The 17,501-nt window shown below is 40.9% G+C and overlaps 1 protein-coding gene across 1 annotated transcript in view; it reads left to right on the top strand.

The window, feature by feature from the left end:
• Window positions 1-17,161, top strand: part of LOC106131223 (paired amphipathic helix protein Sin3a) — a 35,769-nt gene extending 18,608 nt beyond the window's left edge. The window contains exons 8-23 of the mRNA XM_060952807.1: window positions 675-790; window positions 1,520-1,611; window positions 2,090-2,218; window positions 2,561-2,701; window positions 3,845-3,928; window positions 4,248-4,350; window positions 5,052-5,229; window positions 6,209-6,369; window positions 7,502-7,642; window positions 9,764-9,861; window positions 10,172-10,288; window positions 11,465-11,641; window positions 12,777-12,881; window positions 14,465-14,663; window positions 15,223-15,406; window positions 15,882-17,161. Of these exons, the coding sequence (XP_060808790.1) occupies window positions 675-790; window positions 1,520-1,611; window positions 2,090-2,218; window positions 2,561-2,701; window positions 3,845-3,928; window positions 4,248-4,350; window positions 5,052-5,229; window positions 6,209-6,369; window positions 7,502-7,642; window positions 9,764-9,861; window positions 10,172-10,288; window positions 11,465-11,641; window positions 12,777-12,881; window positions 14,465-14,663; window positions 15,223-15,406; window positions 15,882-16,752 (2,896 nt within the window). The 3' untranslated portion in view covers window positions 16,753-17,161. The remainder of the gene's footprint in view (window positions 1-674; window positions 791-1,519; window positions 1,612-2,089; window positions 2,219-2,560; window positions 2,702-3,844; window positions 3,929-4,247; window positions 4,351-5,051; window positions 5,230-6,208; window positions 6,370-7,501; window positions 7,643-9,763; window positions 9,862-10,171; window positions 10,289-11,464; window positions 11,642-12,776; window positions 12,882-14,464; window positions 14,664-15,222; window positions 15,407-15,881) is intronic.
• Window positions 17,162-17,501: the final 340 nt, after the last annotated feature.

Below are 17,501 nucleotides of genomic sequence, written 5' to 3'. Positions count from 1 at the left end.
CAAATAGGTTATAGGTTTATAGTTTTAGTTGTGCGCGAGTCGACATTGGACCGTTTGGTAGTGTTCTTTTTTTGCACTTGGATTCCTTAAAAGGTCGACTATTGGCTTATTAAGAAAAGAATAGAATAGATTCATTTTCAAAATTGGATACAAGGTACTTTATCACTTGTTGACGTCACATCATTTAATTTTAAATCGTGGACGAATGCACATTGTCTAGATTAAAAATGATGAAATTTAAACTATATGTAAGATACCTTTCAAAAGATTTTTTAAGTTTGTATTTGCATCAAAATAGGTTAAGTAGTTTTTGAGATATTCACAATTTCGGTAAGCAACAAAAATGTTCACGAGCTTTAAATTCGCGGCAATAGACTGATAATATTGAAACAAACATAACATATAATCACGTCGTAATCTCTTACAGAATAGACAGAGCCAACTGACCAACAACAACTCAAAATTTTCGCCAACCAAACGCAATAGTTTTTAAGAAATTACAATTATTTAAGACTAAACACTAAATGATGAAATTAATTACCGATTGACCCTAAGTGATAAAAACTTGCGGCTGCTCTTTGTGAGTTCTGATTTACTCCAATACGAACACACACTTTCTGTAAATTTTCTTTTTATCAATATATTTATAATTAATCAATTAATCTCCTTTACAGACAGGTTAACAGCGCTATTGTCCACAATTTATCAGTAAGCGCGGCGCCGGCCAACACTTTGCATCATATATCTCAAGCTCATCAACAGATTGAGGCGGCTATACACCATGCGCCAGGTAAATTTGACCTCCTTGACCACCATATGACCTACTTGATCATTATATGGTCAATTTTATCAATAGTTTGTTTGTAGATTAAATTTGAATATTCAATTTTATTGGCAGAGAAAACAATATTACAGTCCTGTCTGTCCCTTGCGGGGTAGACAGAATCGTCAGTCTTGAAAAGATTAGAAGGCGACGTTAAAGCATAAAGATAGAATTGAGATTCAAATAAATATAAATAAATAAATATATACGGGACAAATTACACTGATTGAGTTAGCCTCGAAGTAAGTTCGAGACTTGTGTTACGAGATACTAACTCAACGATACTATATTTTATAATAAATACTTATATAGATAAACATCCAAGACCCAGGCCAATCGGAGAAAGTTCGTTTCTCATCATGCCCTGGCCGGGATTCGAACCCGGGACCCCTGGTGTCACAGACAAGCGCGCTACCGCTGCGCCACAGAGGCCGTCAAATAGTGACAGGTTGCTAGCCCATCACCCAAAACAAGAATCCCAATTTTAAAAGCCTATCCCTTAGTCTCTTATTACGACATGGGAAAGAGATAGTTGTTTTTTTTTATTGGTTCTGATAACCACACTGCACTTAACGGTGCCGGGAACCACACGGCTTTCCTTTTGGTGGCGTTCGAGCCTAATCGCAATGTATCAATATGATGCATTAAATGATTTATTATTGTATAATATATATTTATATATAATGTTGCCCCCAGGCGGCGCGGGCGCAGCCTCGTCTCACCCCCCGGCGCCGCCCGGGCAGCCCGTGGAGTTCAACCACGCCATCGAATATGTCAACAAGATCAAGGTGAGTCTTATCTTATATAGCTGTGCCCGCGACTTCGTCCGCGTGGAATAGTTATTTTGGGCATCATTGAAGCCCTCAAGGATGAGTAATTTTCACCATTTTTTTTCACATATTCCATTAGTTCTTTGCTCCTTATAGTTGCAGTGTGATTAAAACAATAGTTTTCGTAAGATTTGCAAAAAACCTACCCTTCCGGAAAAAGGCGTGGTTTTATGTATTTATAGTGGATGATTTTAAATACCCAGTATGTTATTATATTGATTTTAGTTATAGAAAATTCCAATGTTTTCTCAGTGTTTGTCGCAACTTAAAATTTACTATTCACTTATCAAAATGATGAAATTAATTACCGTTTGACTCAAAGTGATACAAACTTGCGGCTGCTCTATAAGAGTTCTGATTACCCCGCCACCAACACCCTTTATATATATATATACACACAAGAATCTTAACCATTTTTCATTTTTATCTCCCACAGTCCCGTTTCTCCCGGCAACCGGACAAGTACAAGCGATTCCTGGAGATATTGCACGCTTACCAGCGTGGTCACAGGGATTTGAAGGAGCCACAGATGAAACAACAGACGGAACAGGAGGTTTATTCGCAGGTAATTTAACTTTTCAACATAGTAGTACCTTGCATGAAGAGAGTTATGAATGTGGATGAAGCGAAAGAGTGCCGTGTGTTTCCCGGCACCAATACAAAAAAGAATAGGACCACTCCATCTCTTTCCCATCGATGTCGTAAAAGGCGACTAAGGGATGGGCATATAAACTTGGGATTCCTCTTTTAGGCGATGGGCTAGCAACCTGTCACTATTTGAATCTCAATTCTATCATTAAGCCAAATAGAAAATGAAATGGTGCCGGGAACCACACGGCACGTGATTGTATGTATTAATAATTTTTTTTTATTAATTAATTATATATATATATATTTTTGTCCACAGGTGGCCAAGCTGTTTGAGAATCAAGACGATCTACTAGCGGAGTTCGGCCAGTTCCTGCCCGACGCTAAAGCGGTGACGAAGCCTGCGCCCGCGCCGCCCGCCTTCCCGCGCGACCGCTCGCCGCCGCTCATACAGCCGCAGGTGATGACACTCTCTTTTTGTTTGTGCACTATAGTTTATAAAAAGTTTTGCGATGAAAACCTGTAATTGAGTATTTGTGCCACATACGCGGCCCTTTTTATTTGTAAACGGTTGTTGGGCTTCCAGATATTTATTTGGAAGGCTTTATGTACATAATAATATTTTACTTATTTAAGTAAATTATTATTATGTACATAAGCCGATGCCATAATATCAATTTCTAATACGGTCTCTCTTCAGTCTTGGTTCTTGCTTATTTTCCATGTTGAGCATAAATTTTTAAACAAAATTTCTGAAACTTAATTAAATTAAGACAACAACGAAATACTTGAGCAATTAAAAGAGAAAATTAGACAAAAAAATTATGTTTGTTTGTAATATCTTTATTGCATATAAATTTACGCAGCAACAAGAAAATAGTAAGAACATAGTTGCATAGTTAATAGCGGACTTATCCCATGAAGGGATCTCTGTTGGTAAATATCTTCTTTGTCCACATTCATAACTCTCTTCATGCAAGCTTGACGGTTTCGGGTACTCTCGACCTGACCCTTTGCCAGGACGTCCTTAATTTGATCAAGACACGTTCGTCTAAATATAAATACATACATAATATATAATGAGACAATGATGAAACCCATGCGATGTACTACAACAGATTGTCTGTGTTGATGGCACGCATGCTGCCTTCCTACTGACGTCTCGTTTTAAAATCTATCGTAAACTTTCTGCCGGCGACTTCGCGAAATAACCCTCTTTTTATTTCTGTGAGAATTTCGATTAAGTCTTTCTTAGTTTCTGTTACTGAGTACGTTTTTTTTTGTTAAAACAAGTATAAAAATATTCATATAAACAAATCATTTAATAATACAGTTTAGCATGACTCGCTTGGTTTATTAGTACGGCGATGATGAAATATTAATAACTAGAGGCCGAAACCCTATCAATCTCGCGGGAACTCCGGGATAAAAAGTAGCCTATATGTTATTCTGGGTCTTCAGCTACCTACCTACATACAAAATTTCATCGTAATCGGTTCAGTAGTTTTTGCGTGAACGAGTAACAAACATCCGTACTGACATCCTGACATACAAACTTTCGCATTTATAATATAAGTAGGATAATGTGTGTATGTTTGTGCAGCGCATAGAGCCGGAAGTGGAGAGGTTCTCGGTGTCACCGCCGCACGCTGTCCATCCCGCCATCCCCCACGCTCAGCCCGCGCAGGTAACTATATATATTGTTATTATCAGTCTGTCTCTGTACAAAATTTCATCAATGTTGGCCCATTAGTTTTTTTACCGCATCTTAAGTGGGATTTTGTTAATTTTTTTTTATAATAATGTTATGAATAAATTCGATTAAAGAACTATTTTTGGTTGCTAAATTATCTTTTTTAATATTTTTTTTTTTCAATAGAAATGTCGTTATTTTTTTAGTAATCTATAATTCGATAAAAAGCAGCTAATGCAGCTGCTGCCAGTGCACTCATCAGTGCATCAGGCAGTTGAGAAGTTGTAAATAAATATTTGATTTCAATTTTCAGCCGCTGCCTAAACATACGCCGGTGTCGAACAATTCGTCGACGCCTCCGGCCGTCCATCATCATCTTAAACGATCACCGAGTTTCACATCTTCGAGTCAATTACGTGAGTTATATATACTTATTTTATTGGACTTCTTATAACGTTTTACATCGTCTTACATCGTACCACAGACTCCCTATCCTATCTCTTAATGTTGCCAGCGTAAAAATAAGTAAGAGGTCAGGAACAAAAAGGATTTAAATAAAAGCACAAAACAAAACTTCTTCCACACATATATATAGCAGAATATAGCAGAATAGGTTTATAAACTTGGGATTCCTCTAGTAGGCGATGGGATAGCATCCTGTCACTGTTTGAATCTCAATTCTGTCATTGAGTCATATAGATGAACATCTATCAGACTTTAAATACTGTTGGCTCTGTCTACCCTGCGAGGGATATAGACGTGTATGTATGTATGTATGAAAATAATAAAAAGTGCCCACAATCTTGCCATAGTTATTCTTTAAACCGTATGGATCAGTTGTTACGTTTTTTTTTTAATAATAAAATAGTTTATTATGTGAATAAAAAAAAAAAGGACTACTCCATTTTTTTCACGTATAAGCAGACTAAGGCATAGGTTTATAAACTTGGGATTCTCTTTTTTAGTCTATGGGCTAGCAACCTGTCACTGTTTGAATCCCAATTCTATCATTATGTCGAACAGCCTGAATGTGGCCTGTCAGTGTTTTCAAGACTGCTGAAGGAATGAATGAATGCAATATAAGATGTTAATCACAAAGTATTTGTATCGCCGACAGCAGCAGGAGCGCCGCCCGCCAAGAAGCCGCGCGCGGCGCTGGCGGCTCTGTCGGGCCGCACGGTGCGCGACGTGTCGTACGCGGAGGCCTCGAAGCTGGCCACGTTGCACGACTTCAACTTCTTCGACAGAGTCAGGAAGGCGTTGAGGAGCCAGCACATTTATGAGAACTTTCTGAGGTACGGTCTTGTTTGTTTGTTTTTGTTGAAACTTCGTTAATTTTTAATTTTATATCAACTAGCGACCCGCCCCGGCTTCGCACGGGTGCAATATTATAAATGTTATTATACATAAAAACCTTCCTCTTGAATCACTCTACCTGTTACAAAAAACCGCATCAAAATCCGTTGCGTAATTTTAAAGATTTAAGCATACAGACAAACAGACTAAAATAGCGACTTTGTTTTATACTATGTAGTGTTAACGAATACCCTGACAGTAATAATATGGTTGCTATGGATACATATGATTGAATGATGATATTCATTACACATTTATGAAACATTGCTACAGCTATTGCCTGCAACTTCGCCGTAAAATTCACTGAAAAAGCTGCTCCCCTATATTGCCTCCTTAAAGATTGCCTTTTTGGGGGGTTCTTTTTTGTATGCCAGTTTTAATTTAGACCACACATCATATTGTACATCATCTACTTGTACAATAGTCACTGGGCATTTAAATGGTTACAACACGAATCCCGCGCAAGCGGTTTTGTCAATTTAATTAGCCTAACCCTTTTCTAACCCTAAGCTATCACAACTAAAAACAATATAAATTAGTTTATATCGTGACAGAATACACGTTATTAAATACATTACATGATTATGAAATTTATGTCGTAAAAGGGGACTAAGGGATGGGCTTACAAATTTGGGATTCTTTTTTAAGTGACCTGTCACTATTTGAATCTCAATTCTATCATTAAGCCGAATAGCTGAACATGGCCATTCAGTCTCCAGACTGTTGGCTCTGTCTACTTCGCAAGGGATATAGACGTGACCATATTTTATGTATTATTAAATTTAAATATTGAAAGAAAGAAAGAAAAATATTTTATTTGATATCACAAACTTAACTATACTAAGTAACAGGATTTTACAATTTGTGCGTTTTTCCAAATATGTTTTTATATCAATTCTCAATTCCCTTGTCCCGCAGATGCCTTCTACTGTTCACTAACGAGATAATCTCAGCGTCGGAGCTACTCGTCGTGACCTCTCAGTACCTGTGTAGACATCCGGAACTACAGAAATGGCTGCAAGAGATGTTGGGGCTGTCTTCGCCGCCTCACACTCCCACCAATACAACAGCTGGAGTCGGTGAGTTGTTTATTAACTCTATCTCAGGAACTGCTGGTTCGAATTGAAATTATTTTTGTGTTGAATAGACCATTTATCGAGGAAGGCTTTAGGCTTTATAACATCAACAACCTTTAGGAGCGAAGAAATAATTGAAAATAAATCTCAGGAACTACTGGTTCGAATTGAAATTATTTTTGTGTTGAATAGACCATTTATCGAAGAAGGCTTTAAGCTATATAACATCACGCTGCAACTATAAGGAGCAAAGAAATAATAACGGAGAAAACTATTCATTCTTGAGGGCTTCAATGATGCCCAAAATAACAATTCGACGCGGACGAAGTCGCGGGCACAGCTGGCCTATAATAATAATAGTTATAATGTTATTAAGGACGTCCTGGTAAAGGGTCAGGTCAAAAGTACCCGAAACCGCCGAGCTTGCATGAAGAGAGTTATGAATGTGGATGAAGCGAAGGAAGTGTACAGAGATCGTGGCAAGTGGAAAGAGGCAGTCTCTGCCTACCCCTCCGGGAAAGAAGTGTGATTATATGTATGTGTTTATGTATGTCGACAATCTGTGTAATTTGTGTGCCGTGTGGCTCCCGGCACCAATAAAAAAAAAGTATAAAAGCACTCCATCTCTTTCCCATGGATGTCGTAAAGGCGACTAAGGGATAGGCTAACGTAATCTTGGGGTTCCTTTTTTAGGCGATTTGCTAGCAACTTGTCACTATTTAAATCTCAATTCTATCATTAAGCCAAACAGCTGAACGTGGCCATTCAGTCTTTTTAAGGCTGTTGGCTCTGTGTATGTATGTGGTACCACTAGTTTGTTTCTTTGTTTGAACGCGCTAATCTCAGGAACTACTGAATCGAATTGCAAAATTCTTTTTGCGTTGAATATACCATTTATCGAGGAAGACTTTTCTTTATACATATAACATCACGCTGCAACTATTAGCAGCGAAGAAATAATGGAAAATGTGGAAAAAAAAACCATCGTTGAGGGCTTCAATGTTGCCCAAAATAACAATTCGACGCGGACGAAGTCGCGGGCACAGCTGGTCTACAATAATAATGTTTTCAACACTGTTGACTCTGTCTGCCCCGCGTGTGGTACAGACGTGACCGTATGTGTGTACGTCGGCAGGCTACAGCGGCGTGTTCGCGGAGAAGGCGCCGCTGCTGCAGTACGGGCGCGGCGCGCTGGACAAGCGCTACTCGCCCGTGGGGGCCCTGGGCGCGCAGCTGCGCCACGAGCGAGCCCAGGGCGACCACGCCATGGACATTGGTATGTTTGCTTTGTTTGTTTGTTTCAACAATTTATTCTCATAAAAGATTACATGAAATCCACTTGCAGGAGAACAGAATTAACAAATATAGTTAAACTAGGATGCAGTCACTGTATACTTTAGACATGGTGCAAACAAAAGGCACTGAAAATCTTATTATTATTATATAAAATCTTATTATTTATTATACATTAGTTTGTTTTTTCTATTAAACTTACCTTTTTTTTATAATACGAAACATCAAACGTAATGATGTTGTCAGTGTAGTTTTAGTAAAGATTGAATCAGTCACAATACAGTTTTTGCAGCTTTCCACAATTTGTTTGACTCAATATTCCTAACAATCAGGCAAGAAACATCATCTTTCCATGTGGTCCTTCGAGCCGGATATGAACCAGCGACCTATGGATATGCAGTCCACCGCTCTAGTTTTTATTTTATACGGGACAAATTACACAGATTACTATTTATAATAGGCTTAACATCTTTGCAATATTAATTGTTTACTTTCACTGTTTTGTTGCTCCCAAGTAAAGGTATGATTCAAAAACAATTGGCATAGTTAGTTCGTTTTTGCAATTTTGGCTATTTGTGACTTTGTTGCACCGAATGTGCGATATATAAATATAATTTATGGGACAAATTACACAGATTGAGTTAGCCTTGAAATAAGTTCGAGACTCTTTAATAATAAATTCATGTATAGATGAATCCATGATATATTTAAAAATTACAAAATCTGAACGTGGTCTATCACTATTATATGTAACGGGTGGACCAAAAGTCTGTTAACATTTGTATCGGGTGCCGCGTCTAGAAGTAGCGGCGGAGGGAGGTAGAGGGGTTACGAATTGCAAGAACGGCCAATGGGAATTTAGTACCATGGCGTCGTTCAGCGGTAGTCAACGTGCTTATTGTGTACGCGAGTACTATCGAAACAACGATTCTGCGGTCTTAGCTCAACGAAAGTTTTGCAATTATTACAAGATACGACACAAAAATCACGCTCCATCAGTTGTGTTAATTAAAAAATGGGTGCTCAAGTTTGAGAAGACGGGTTCAACAATGGATTTACCTCGATCTGGTCGGCCTAGAACCTCGAGGGACCCAGAAAACGTGGAGCGAGTAAAATCGTCTGTTCGTGACCAACCTGGACTTTCAACTCGAAAGCGGTCTGCTGTCCTTAACGTGCCAAGAACATCATTAAACCGTATTCTCAAGAAAGATTTACGTCTTCATCCCTATAAAATCCAAATAGTGCAGGAGTTAAGACCTCTAGACCATGCCACCAGGTTGCATTTTGCAAACGAAATGATAGAGCGGTTCACCAGCTTTACAAACATTTTTTTCTCAGACGAGGCACATTTCCACCTAAATGGGCATGTGAATAGACATAATTGTCGTTATTGGAGTGACACCAATCCTAGATTAAAACATCAAAAACCCCTTCATTCACCCAAAGTCACGGTATGGGCTGCTTTATCAGCAAGAGGCATTATTGGTCCTTACTTTTTTGAAGACTCAAGAGGACATGCAGTTACGGTGAATTCCCAGCGGTATATTACCATGTTAAAAAACTTTTTTGCTCCAGCGCTGCTGGATTTTGTTGGTTTCAATCAACGCTCATGGTTTCAGCAAGATGGAGCCACTTGTCATACATGTAATGACTCGTTAAGGGCAGCTCGTGACATTTTTGGCCCAAAATTGATATCGAAAAGAGGGGACATTAACTGGCCGCCTCGTAGCCCGGATCTATCCCCAATGGATTTTTTTCTTTGGGGATATCTTAAGGCTAAAGTTTACGATACCAACCCAGTAACTGTTGACGAATTAAAGGATTGTATTCGCAAGGAAATCCAAAACATTTCAACAAAAACATGTAGAGCTGTTGTCGAAAATTTCCGCTCTAGATTGCAGCAATGCCAGAATAATGAAGGACTGCATATGGATGATGTGATCTTTAAGAAATAAATTCCCCTTTTGTGTACTATCTAAAACAATAAACTATTTTATTATACTATCATTAGTTTTTTTTTAATCATCATTTTAAATATAAACGAACTTTTGGTCCACCCTGTATATTTAAAAATATATTTATTTATTCATTGTTCTGCCTTCAGATTTATCGACGTGCAAGCGGCTGGGCACGTCATACTGCGCGCTGCCACGCGACGCGGCCAACAGGAAATGCTCGGGGCGGACCGCTTTGTGTAAAGAGGTGACTATATACATAATTATATATACATATATATATATGTTTATATTTAGTGCCGTGTGGTTCTCGGCACCAATAGGAAAAGAATAGCGCTACTCCATCTCTTTCCCATGGATGTCGTAAAAGGCGACTAAAGGATAGGCTTACAAATTTTGCTGCGATTCTTTTTTAGGCGATGTACTGTATGTGTTTTATATGCGATTATATGAATGAATGAATTAAACACTAAGATTAAATGTGACAAGTGGTGTGGACTGCTCAGTACCTTAAGCGGAAAGAACGTGATAAATTTTTCTTTTATTTTATTGTCCAGGTGTTAAACGACACATGGGTGTCTTTCCCGACGTGGAGCGAGGATTCTACGTTTGTGACGTCACGCAAGACTCAGTACGAGGAGTACATATACCGCTGTGAGGACGAGCGGTTTGAGGTGAGACTGCATTTACTTACATACATACATACATATGGTCACGTCTATATCCCTTGCGGGGTAGACAGAGCCAACAGTCTTGAAAAGACTGAATGGCCACGTTCAGCTATTTGGCTGAATGATAGAATTGAGATTCAACTAGAGACAGGTTGCTAGCCCATCGCCTAAAAAAGAATCCCAACTTTGTCAGCCTATCCCTTAGTCGCCTTTTACGACATCCATGGGAAAGAGATGGAGCGGTCCTATTCTTTTTTGTATTGGTGCCCGGAACCACACGGCACCTATACAAAATTTACTTACATATTAAACTTAACTTACTTAGAACTTACTTCGAGGGTAACTCAATTCGTTTCACAATGTTCGTTCCCGTATTCCTCCGAAACGGCTTTTTTGACCGATTATCATGAAATTTTGTGAGCATAATGAGTGCTTTTTTGGCCGATTCTAATGAAATTTTGTGAGCATATATATATAGTAGGTCTGAGAGAATCGGCCATCTTGGTATTTTTCATTCCGGGACAGCTAGTTTTTATATCTAAAGAGAAATTCATTACAAGAATATATATATATATACCTATATAGATATATGTATATACACTAAAAATATATTTATATATATAATTTTTTGGTTATAAGGTATTGAATATTAGCGAGACAATGATGAAACCCATGCGATGTACTACAACAGATTGTCTGTGTTGATGGCACGCATGCTGCCTTCCTACTGACGTCTCCTATTAATAATTATTTTTTTTGTATTTATTAACATATTGTTCACATGAAAAACTTTAAACTATAACGGAACCTGTGCCTACAACGCCACAGAGACATACATACATACATAAAATCACGCCTCTTTCCCGGAGGGGTAGGCAGAGACTACCTCTTTCCACTTGCCACGATCTCTGCACAGAGACATATATGTTTAATAATTATTGAATTTGTATTAACTTGGGATTCTTATTTTAGGCGACAGGCAAGCAACCTGTCACTATTTGAATCTCAATTCTATCATTAAGCCAAACAGCTGAACGTGGCCTATCAGTCTTTTCCAGAAAGTTGGCTCAGTCTACCCCGCTAGGGATATAGACGTAATAACATGTATATATGTCATTTATGTTATTAATAACTTTTAAAACGTGTACAAATGATAATATAATATTTTTCCGTCAACAGCTCGACGTTGTAATTGAAACGAACGCGTCCACCATCAGAGTCCTGGAGGGGGTTCACAAGAAATTGTCCCGGATGAGTCCCGAGGAGGCTGCCCGCTTCCGGTTGGACGACTGTCTCGGGGGACACTCGCCCACCATCCACCAGAGGGCGCTGCGGCGCATCTACGGCGATAAGGTGGTACGAGAGCTGTGCTGTACGCATGTCTGTCTGTCTGTATGTCTGTATGTCTGTAACTGACACTCGCCCACCATCCACCAGAGGGCGCTGCGGCGCATCTACGGCGATAAGGTGGTACGAGAGCTGTGCTGTACGCATGTCTGTCTGTCTGTCTGTCTGTATGTCTGTAACTGACACTCGCCCACCATCCACCAGAGGGCGCTGCGGCGCATCTACGGCGATAAGGTGGTACGAGAGCTGTGCTGTACGCATGTCTGTCTGTCTGTCTGTCTGTATGTCTGTAACTGACACTCGCCCACCATCCACCAGAGGGCGCTGCGGCGCATCTACAGCGATAATGTGTCTCATCTACGTCGTACGCATGTCTGCCTGTATTTTTTGTTTTTATTTTTTTAATTATTATTCTCTGGTCCGCCAACCTGGCTGTTCAACAGACAAGGTGAGTAACATACATAATATGGCATGAAGTTGCCAACTTTGTCGGAGCGAACGCAGCATGCACATGTCATGTAGCTGACAGGTAAATCACAATGTTAATACCACATAAATAATAAATACTAATACGTACTAGTATGTACTGTGTAAAAATGTGCTTTCATATCATAATGGTCGATGCAACGTATGTATCTCCTCTGTGTCGCAGCGGTAATACGCTTGTCTGTGACACCGGAGGTCCCGGGTTCGAATCCCGGCCAGGGCATGATGAGAAACGAACTTTCTCTGCTTGGTCTGGGACTTAAATGTTTATCAATATATTGGGATGTGCATTGATATGTCAGTCATTCAATCAAATATAATTTATTCCTTTTAAATATGTGTGTACACAGGGATAGTCAGTAAATATAAGTCATTCGCTTAGTTTTTTAACCGAAGAACCGATTTTGATGCGATTTTTAAGGAAAGTGTTTGTTACACTTTTAGAAATTTAACCGACTTGACTTCAAAGCCACAAAGATTGGAGGCGGTTCTCTTTTAACGAGACTTATTAAGCATACATACAAATAATCACGCCTATACCCCTTGCGGGGTAGACAAAGGCAACAGTCTTGAATACCTGATGTTATTTAAGATTGTTTAGCAAATAATTTTATAGTATATTTATACAAGTGTACTAACATAAATGTTTGTCTCACAGGCGGTGGATATAATAGCTGGTCTGAAGAAGAATCCCGCTGTGGCCGTCCCGGTAGTTCTGAGAAGGCTGAAGGCCAAGGAAGAGGAATGGCGGGAGGCGCAGAAGGTAATATAACATATCTTCTGTCATCTCATACATACATACATAAAATCACGCCGCTTTCCCGGAGGGGTAGGCAGAGACTACCTCTTTCCACTTGCCACGATCTCTGCACACTTCCTTCGCTTCATCCACATTCATAACTCTCTACATGCAAGCTCGGCGGTTTTGGGTACTTTTGACCTGACCCTTTACCTTTTTAGGTAATATATATATATATATATATATGTATTTTAGATGTAGTTACAGGAATAGAAAAGGGTATGTTAAGATGGTTCGGTCATGTGGAGAGGATGAATGAAAGCAGGTTGACTAAGCAGATATACAAGGAGAGTGTGGAGGGAAAGGTCGGAGTGGGAAGACCTAGACGAACGTATCTTGATCAAATTAAGGACGTCCTGGTAAAGGGTCAGGTCAAAAGTACCCGAAACCGCCGAGCTTGTATGAAGAGAGTTATGAATGTGGACGAAGCGAAAGAAGTATGCAGAGATCGTGGCAAGTGGAAAGAGGTAGTCTCTGCCTACCCCTCCGGGAAAGAGGCGTGATTTTATGTATGTATGTATGTATGTATATATATATATATATATATCTCTTCTATCATCTCAATTATATCATAATACTTAATCAAAATCAGCGTGCAGTATGATTTCCGACCCGGCACCAATAAAAAAAAGTATAGGATCACTGCCGATCTCTTTGCCACGGATATCGTAAAAGGCAACTAAGGGATAGGCTTATAAATTAAAGATTCTTATTTTAGGCGATAGGCTAGCAACCTGTCAGTCTTTACAAGGCTGTTGGCTCTGTCTACCCCGCAATGTTGTATTTTTTATGAACTGTAACTTTCACATAATGAGACAATGATGAAACCCATGCGATGTATTACAACAGATTGTCTGTGTTGATCGCACGCATGCTGCCTTCCTACTGACGTCTCGTTTATATTATTAGGTATGTTTTATTTTCAAGAAACATATTATAAAACATTTTCAAGAAATATAATATAGCTTGAATAAAATTAAAAGCCACATAGCTTGAACGTGACCTTCCACATAGTCTTTACAAGACTGTTGGCTCTGTCTACCCCGCAAGGGATATATACGTGACCATATAAATAAAATCATAAAACAAAATTTAAAAAAATACTTTATAAAATTTAGCAAGCATAATTCACCCCGTGTGGTACCGAGACATTCTTCACTTGTAAATATTTTGCTAAGTGCGATGCGTAGCATTGCATTTGTAAAACTACCTACATTTTATGGAAGTTTAACAATGAGTGCCAGTGTACGTTCAAACCTACATATTATGGTTTTGGTTACACTGTAGTAGTTAAATGTATGTAATGTAAAAATATCTAAGTTTAATTCAAATTCAAATTCAAAATTTTTATTCATTATTATAGGATACTATATATCGCTTAATAATTGTCAAAACGTATGGTTTAACAACATTGGTTTGACGTCAAATAAATTACTTAATAATAAATAAATAAATAAAATATGTATGTATGTACGTATAAATTTATTTTATGTTTTAATTTAAATGAAGTGTTTTATAAATAACTCAATCAATGAATTACCCCGCAGGGCTTCAACAAACAATGGCGTGAACTGAACGAGAAGTATTACCTGAAATCCCTGGACCATCAGGGCATCAACTTCAAGCAGAACGACCTCAAGGCCATGAGGTCCAAGACCTTGTACAACGAGGTGGAAGCGGCGTACGCGGCGAGGAAGCCCGGACCACATTTGGTGGTGAATTATAACATACAGAACAAGCAGGAAGGTGAGATAACAAATTTTGGTATACGCATAATTTTATTTTGCCACGTGGTTCCCGGCGCCAATACGATAAACCACTCCCATCTCTTTCCCATGGATGTTGATAGAATTATAACAAGAGCAATTAACTTATCAATACGATTTATTTTAATTGTAATGATTATACATGACAGTGCACTATACGGAGACGAGAGTGAGTGAGCGGGGGATATATAATGTCAAACACGTTTATTGTAAACATTGCTATTGCATTATGCGCAGGCGTCCATACGTCCGCGGTTAAAGAGACTTATCTTTTGATGTACACACATACATAAAATCAAGTCTTTTTCCAGGAGAAGTAGGCAGAGACCACATCTTTCCACTTGCCACGTTCATACTTCTTTTGCTTCATCTACATTTATAACTCTCTTCATGCAAACGCCTCATTCCCGGAGGAGTAGGCAGAGACTACATCATCCACTTGCCAAATTCATACTTCTTTCGCTTCATCCACATTCATAACTGCTTCAAAAATATAGTAAATAAACGTAAATAAAATAATAATTTTTTATCACCTCCAGGTATACAAATAATGCGCGACGCCGCCGAACTTCTCCTCCACCACGCGCGGCGGCAGACCGCCATACAGAAGACGGAGAAGAGGCGGATCAAGACGTTGTTGAGGCGGTTCCTGCCCGACCTGTTCTCGCTGCCCAGGATACCGCCTTCCGACGACGAGGAGGATCGGTCGGACTATAGCATGTGGTATATAACTTCATTATCATTTATTCCTTGAATATGGTTACAATTTCAATTTTCAAAAGCCTTTATTGTTGACTTACAGATTCACAATTACACATATACAACAGTTATAATAAAAACACATCTGTCTCCATCAGCGTATCCTTTAGACACAAAGGCCTCCTCCAGATCCTTCCACTTTTTCCGGTCCAATATAGGTCTTAATTATTTGGGTGCTGTTTTTGTAGAACACATATTCTACCTCTTAAGGCGTCGGAATTATATACATACATATAATGACGTCTGTATCCCTTGTGGGGAAGACAGAGCCAATAGTCTTGTAAAGATTGATAGGTTACATTCAGCTGTTTAGCTTAATAATTGAGATTCAAATAGTGACAGGTTGCTAGCCCATTGCCTAAAAGAAGAATCTAAAACTTGTGACTGTTCAAAATTCAATAAACTTGTAACTAACCGTATTTATTTGTTCGTGTTCCAGCGAGTTATCCCCGGCGAGCTCGGGCGACCGCGAGAGCTGGTCGCCCAACGGCGGCGAGTCGGAGATGCGCTTCCTGTGCTCGTCCTCGTGGTACCTGTTCCTGCGGCTGCACGCGCTGCTGGTGCAGCGCCTGGCGCAGGTGGCGCGCGCCGCGGCGGGCAGCGCGGCCGCGCACCACGCCGCCAGCTGCGCCTGCGCACTGCGCCTCAAGCCGCCCGCGCCCGCCGCCGAGCCCGCGCGCCCCTACGCCGCGCTGCTGGAGCTGGTGCGCGGCGTGCTCGACGGCAACACCGAGCCCGCCGCCTACGAGGACGCGGCCAGGGAGATGCTCGGCATCAAGGCGTACCCCGCCTACACGCTCGACAAGCTGGTGGGCGGCTGCGTGCGCCAGCTGCAGCACTGCGCCGCGGAGCCGTGGTCGCTGCGCTGCGCGGAGCTGTGCGCGCGCGGCGGCATGCGCGGCGCGCACCACCTGCTGCGGCGCGCGCGCGACCTGCTGCGGCCGGAGCACGCGGCGTTCCTGGTGCGCGTGCGCCACTCGCCCGCGCAGCTCAGCGCCGCCTTCACCCTGCTGGAGAGCGGCGCCGGCAGCTCCGCGCCCCAGCACCCGTCGCACCCGCCGGTGTTCCTGCGGCGCTGCGCAGTCGGCGCCGACCCGCCGCCGCGGTCGCACGTCTCTGCTAACGTCCGAGCGCACGCGCAGGCTCGCAAGGGCGTCCCCAGCGCGAGCGGCGAGCGGGAACGATCGATGGCGTTGCGCCTGTTCCGCAGAAGAGAAACCAAAAATCGACAGAGAGCCGAAGCGGTTGGCCGGGAGAGAGTCAGGCGGTGGCGGGAGTGGCTCCGGCGGAGAGGTGAAGCGGAAAGCTGAGGGAACGAACGAGACGGAATGGGGATCAATCGGAGAGTGTCGGCGGTCAATACGGTGGTGATTCAAAAAGTGAGATACGCGAGTCCGAATCCTTTGACGTGATAAAGTGAAATGTTAATAACGCGACCGTGTACCAATACCTCTAACAATTATGTACATTAGCTGGAATGCTGACCGATGCTTTTACAGTGAGGGAAAACATGTGTAGACACGATTCAATGTGGGACAGGCAACGGAGGTCGGACGGGAGTCGCTTCGTGTGAATACCTGACTCGCAGAATCCAGGGTGGTCCCTAGGGGACGCTCCGGGAGGAACGCCAGGGAGACAAGACAAAAGGTCGCGACGCGTTTTAGTGCCGCGCGCCGTGTACATTACCTGAACAATAAACGTTGCTATATTTATAATAAACTATTGTTTTATTACTATCAATTATGTTTGTTCCTTTTTTTAAACACACAGCAGTTTTTCTACCTAATAAGTGATGTCACCTGATCTATAAGCAGAAGTTAGTGGTGAAGAATCACTGAACTTTTGAAACTCTTAGTTGCAGTAGTTCTTATAAAAAACAATAAAATTTTAAGCATAATAAGTGCCACGTGGCAAGTGGAGTGGATGAAGAGAGTTATGTTTCGGGTTGAAGCGAAAGTAGTAAGACGGGATCGTGGCAAGTGTAAAGATGTTTTCTCTGCCGACCCCTACGGGAAAAAGGCGTCATTTTATGTATGTAAGTATGGTAATAAGAGGTAGT

The sequence above is a fragment of the Amyelois transitella genome, chromosome 29, assembly GCF_032362555.1.
Source record: "Amyelois transitella isolate CPQ chromosome 29, ilAmyTran1.1, whole genome shotgun sequence".
Lineage (NCBI taxonomy): Eukaryota > Metazoa > Arthropoda > Insecta > Lepidoptera > Pyralidae > Amyelois > Amyelois transitella.
This window is presented reverse-complemented; position numbering and strand designations above follow the sequence as displayed.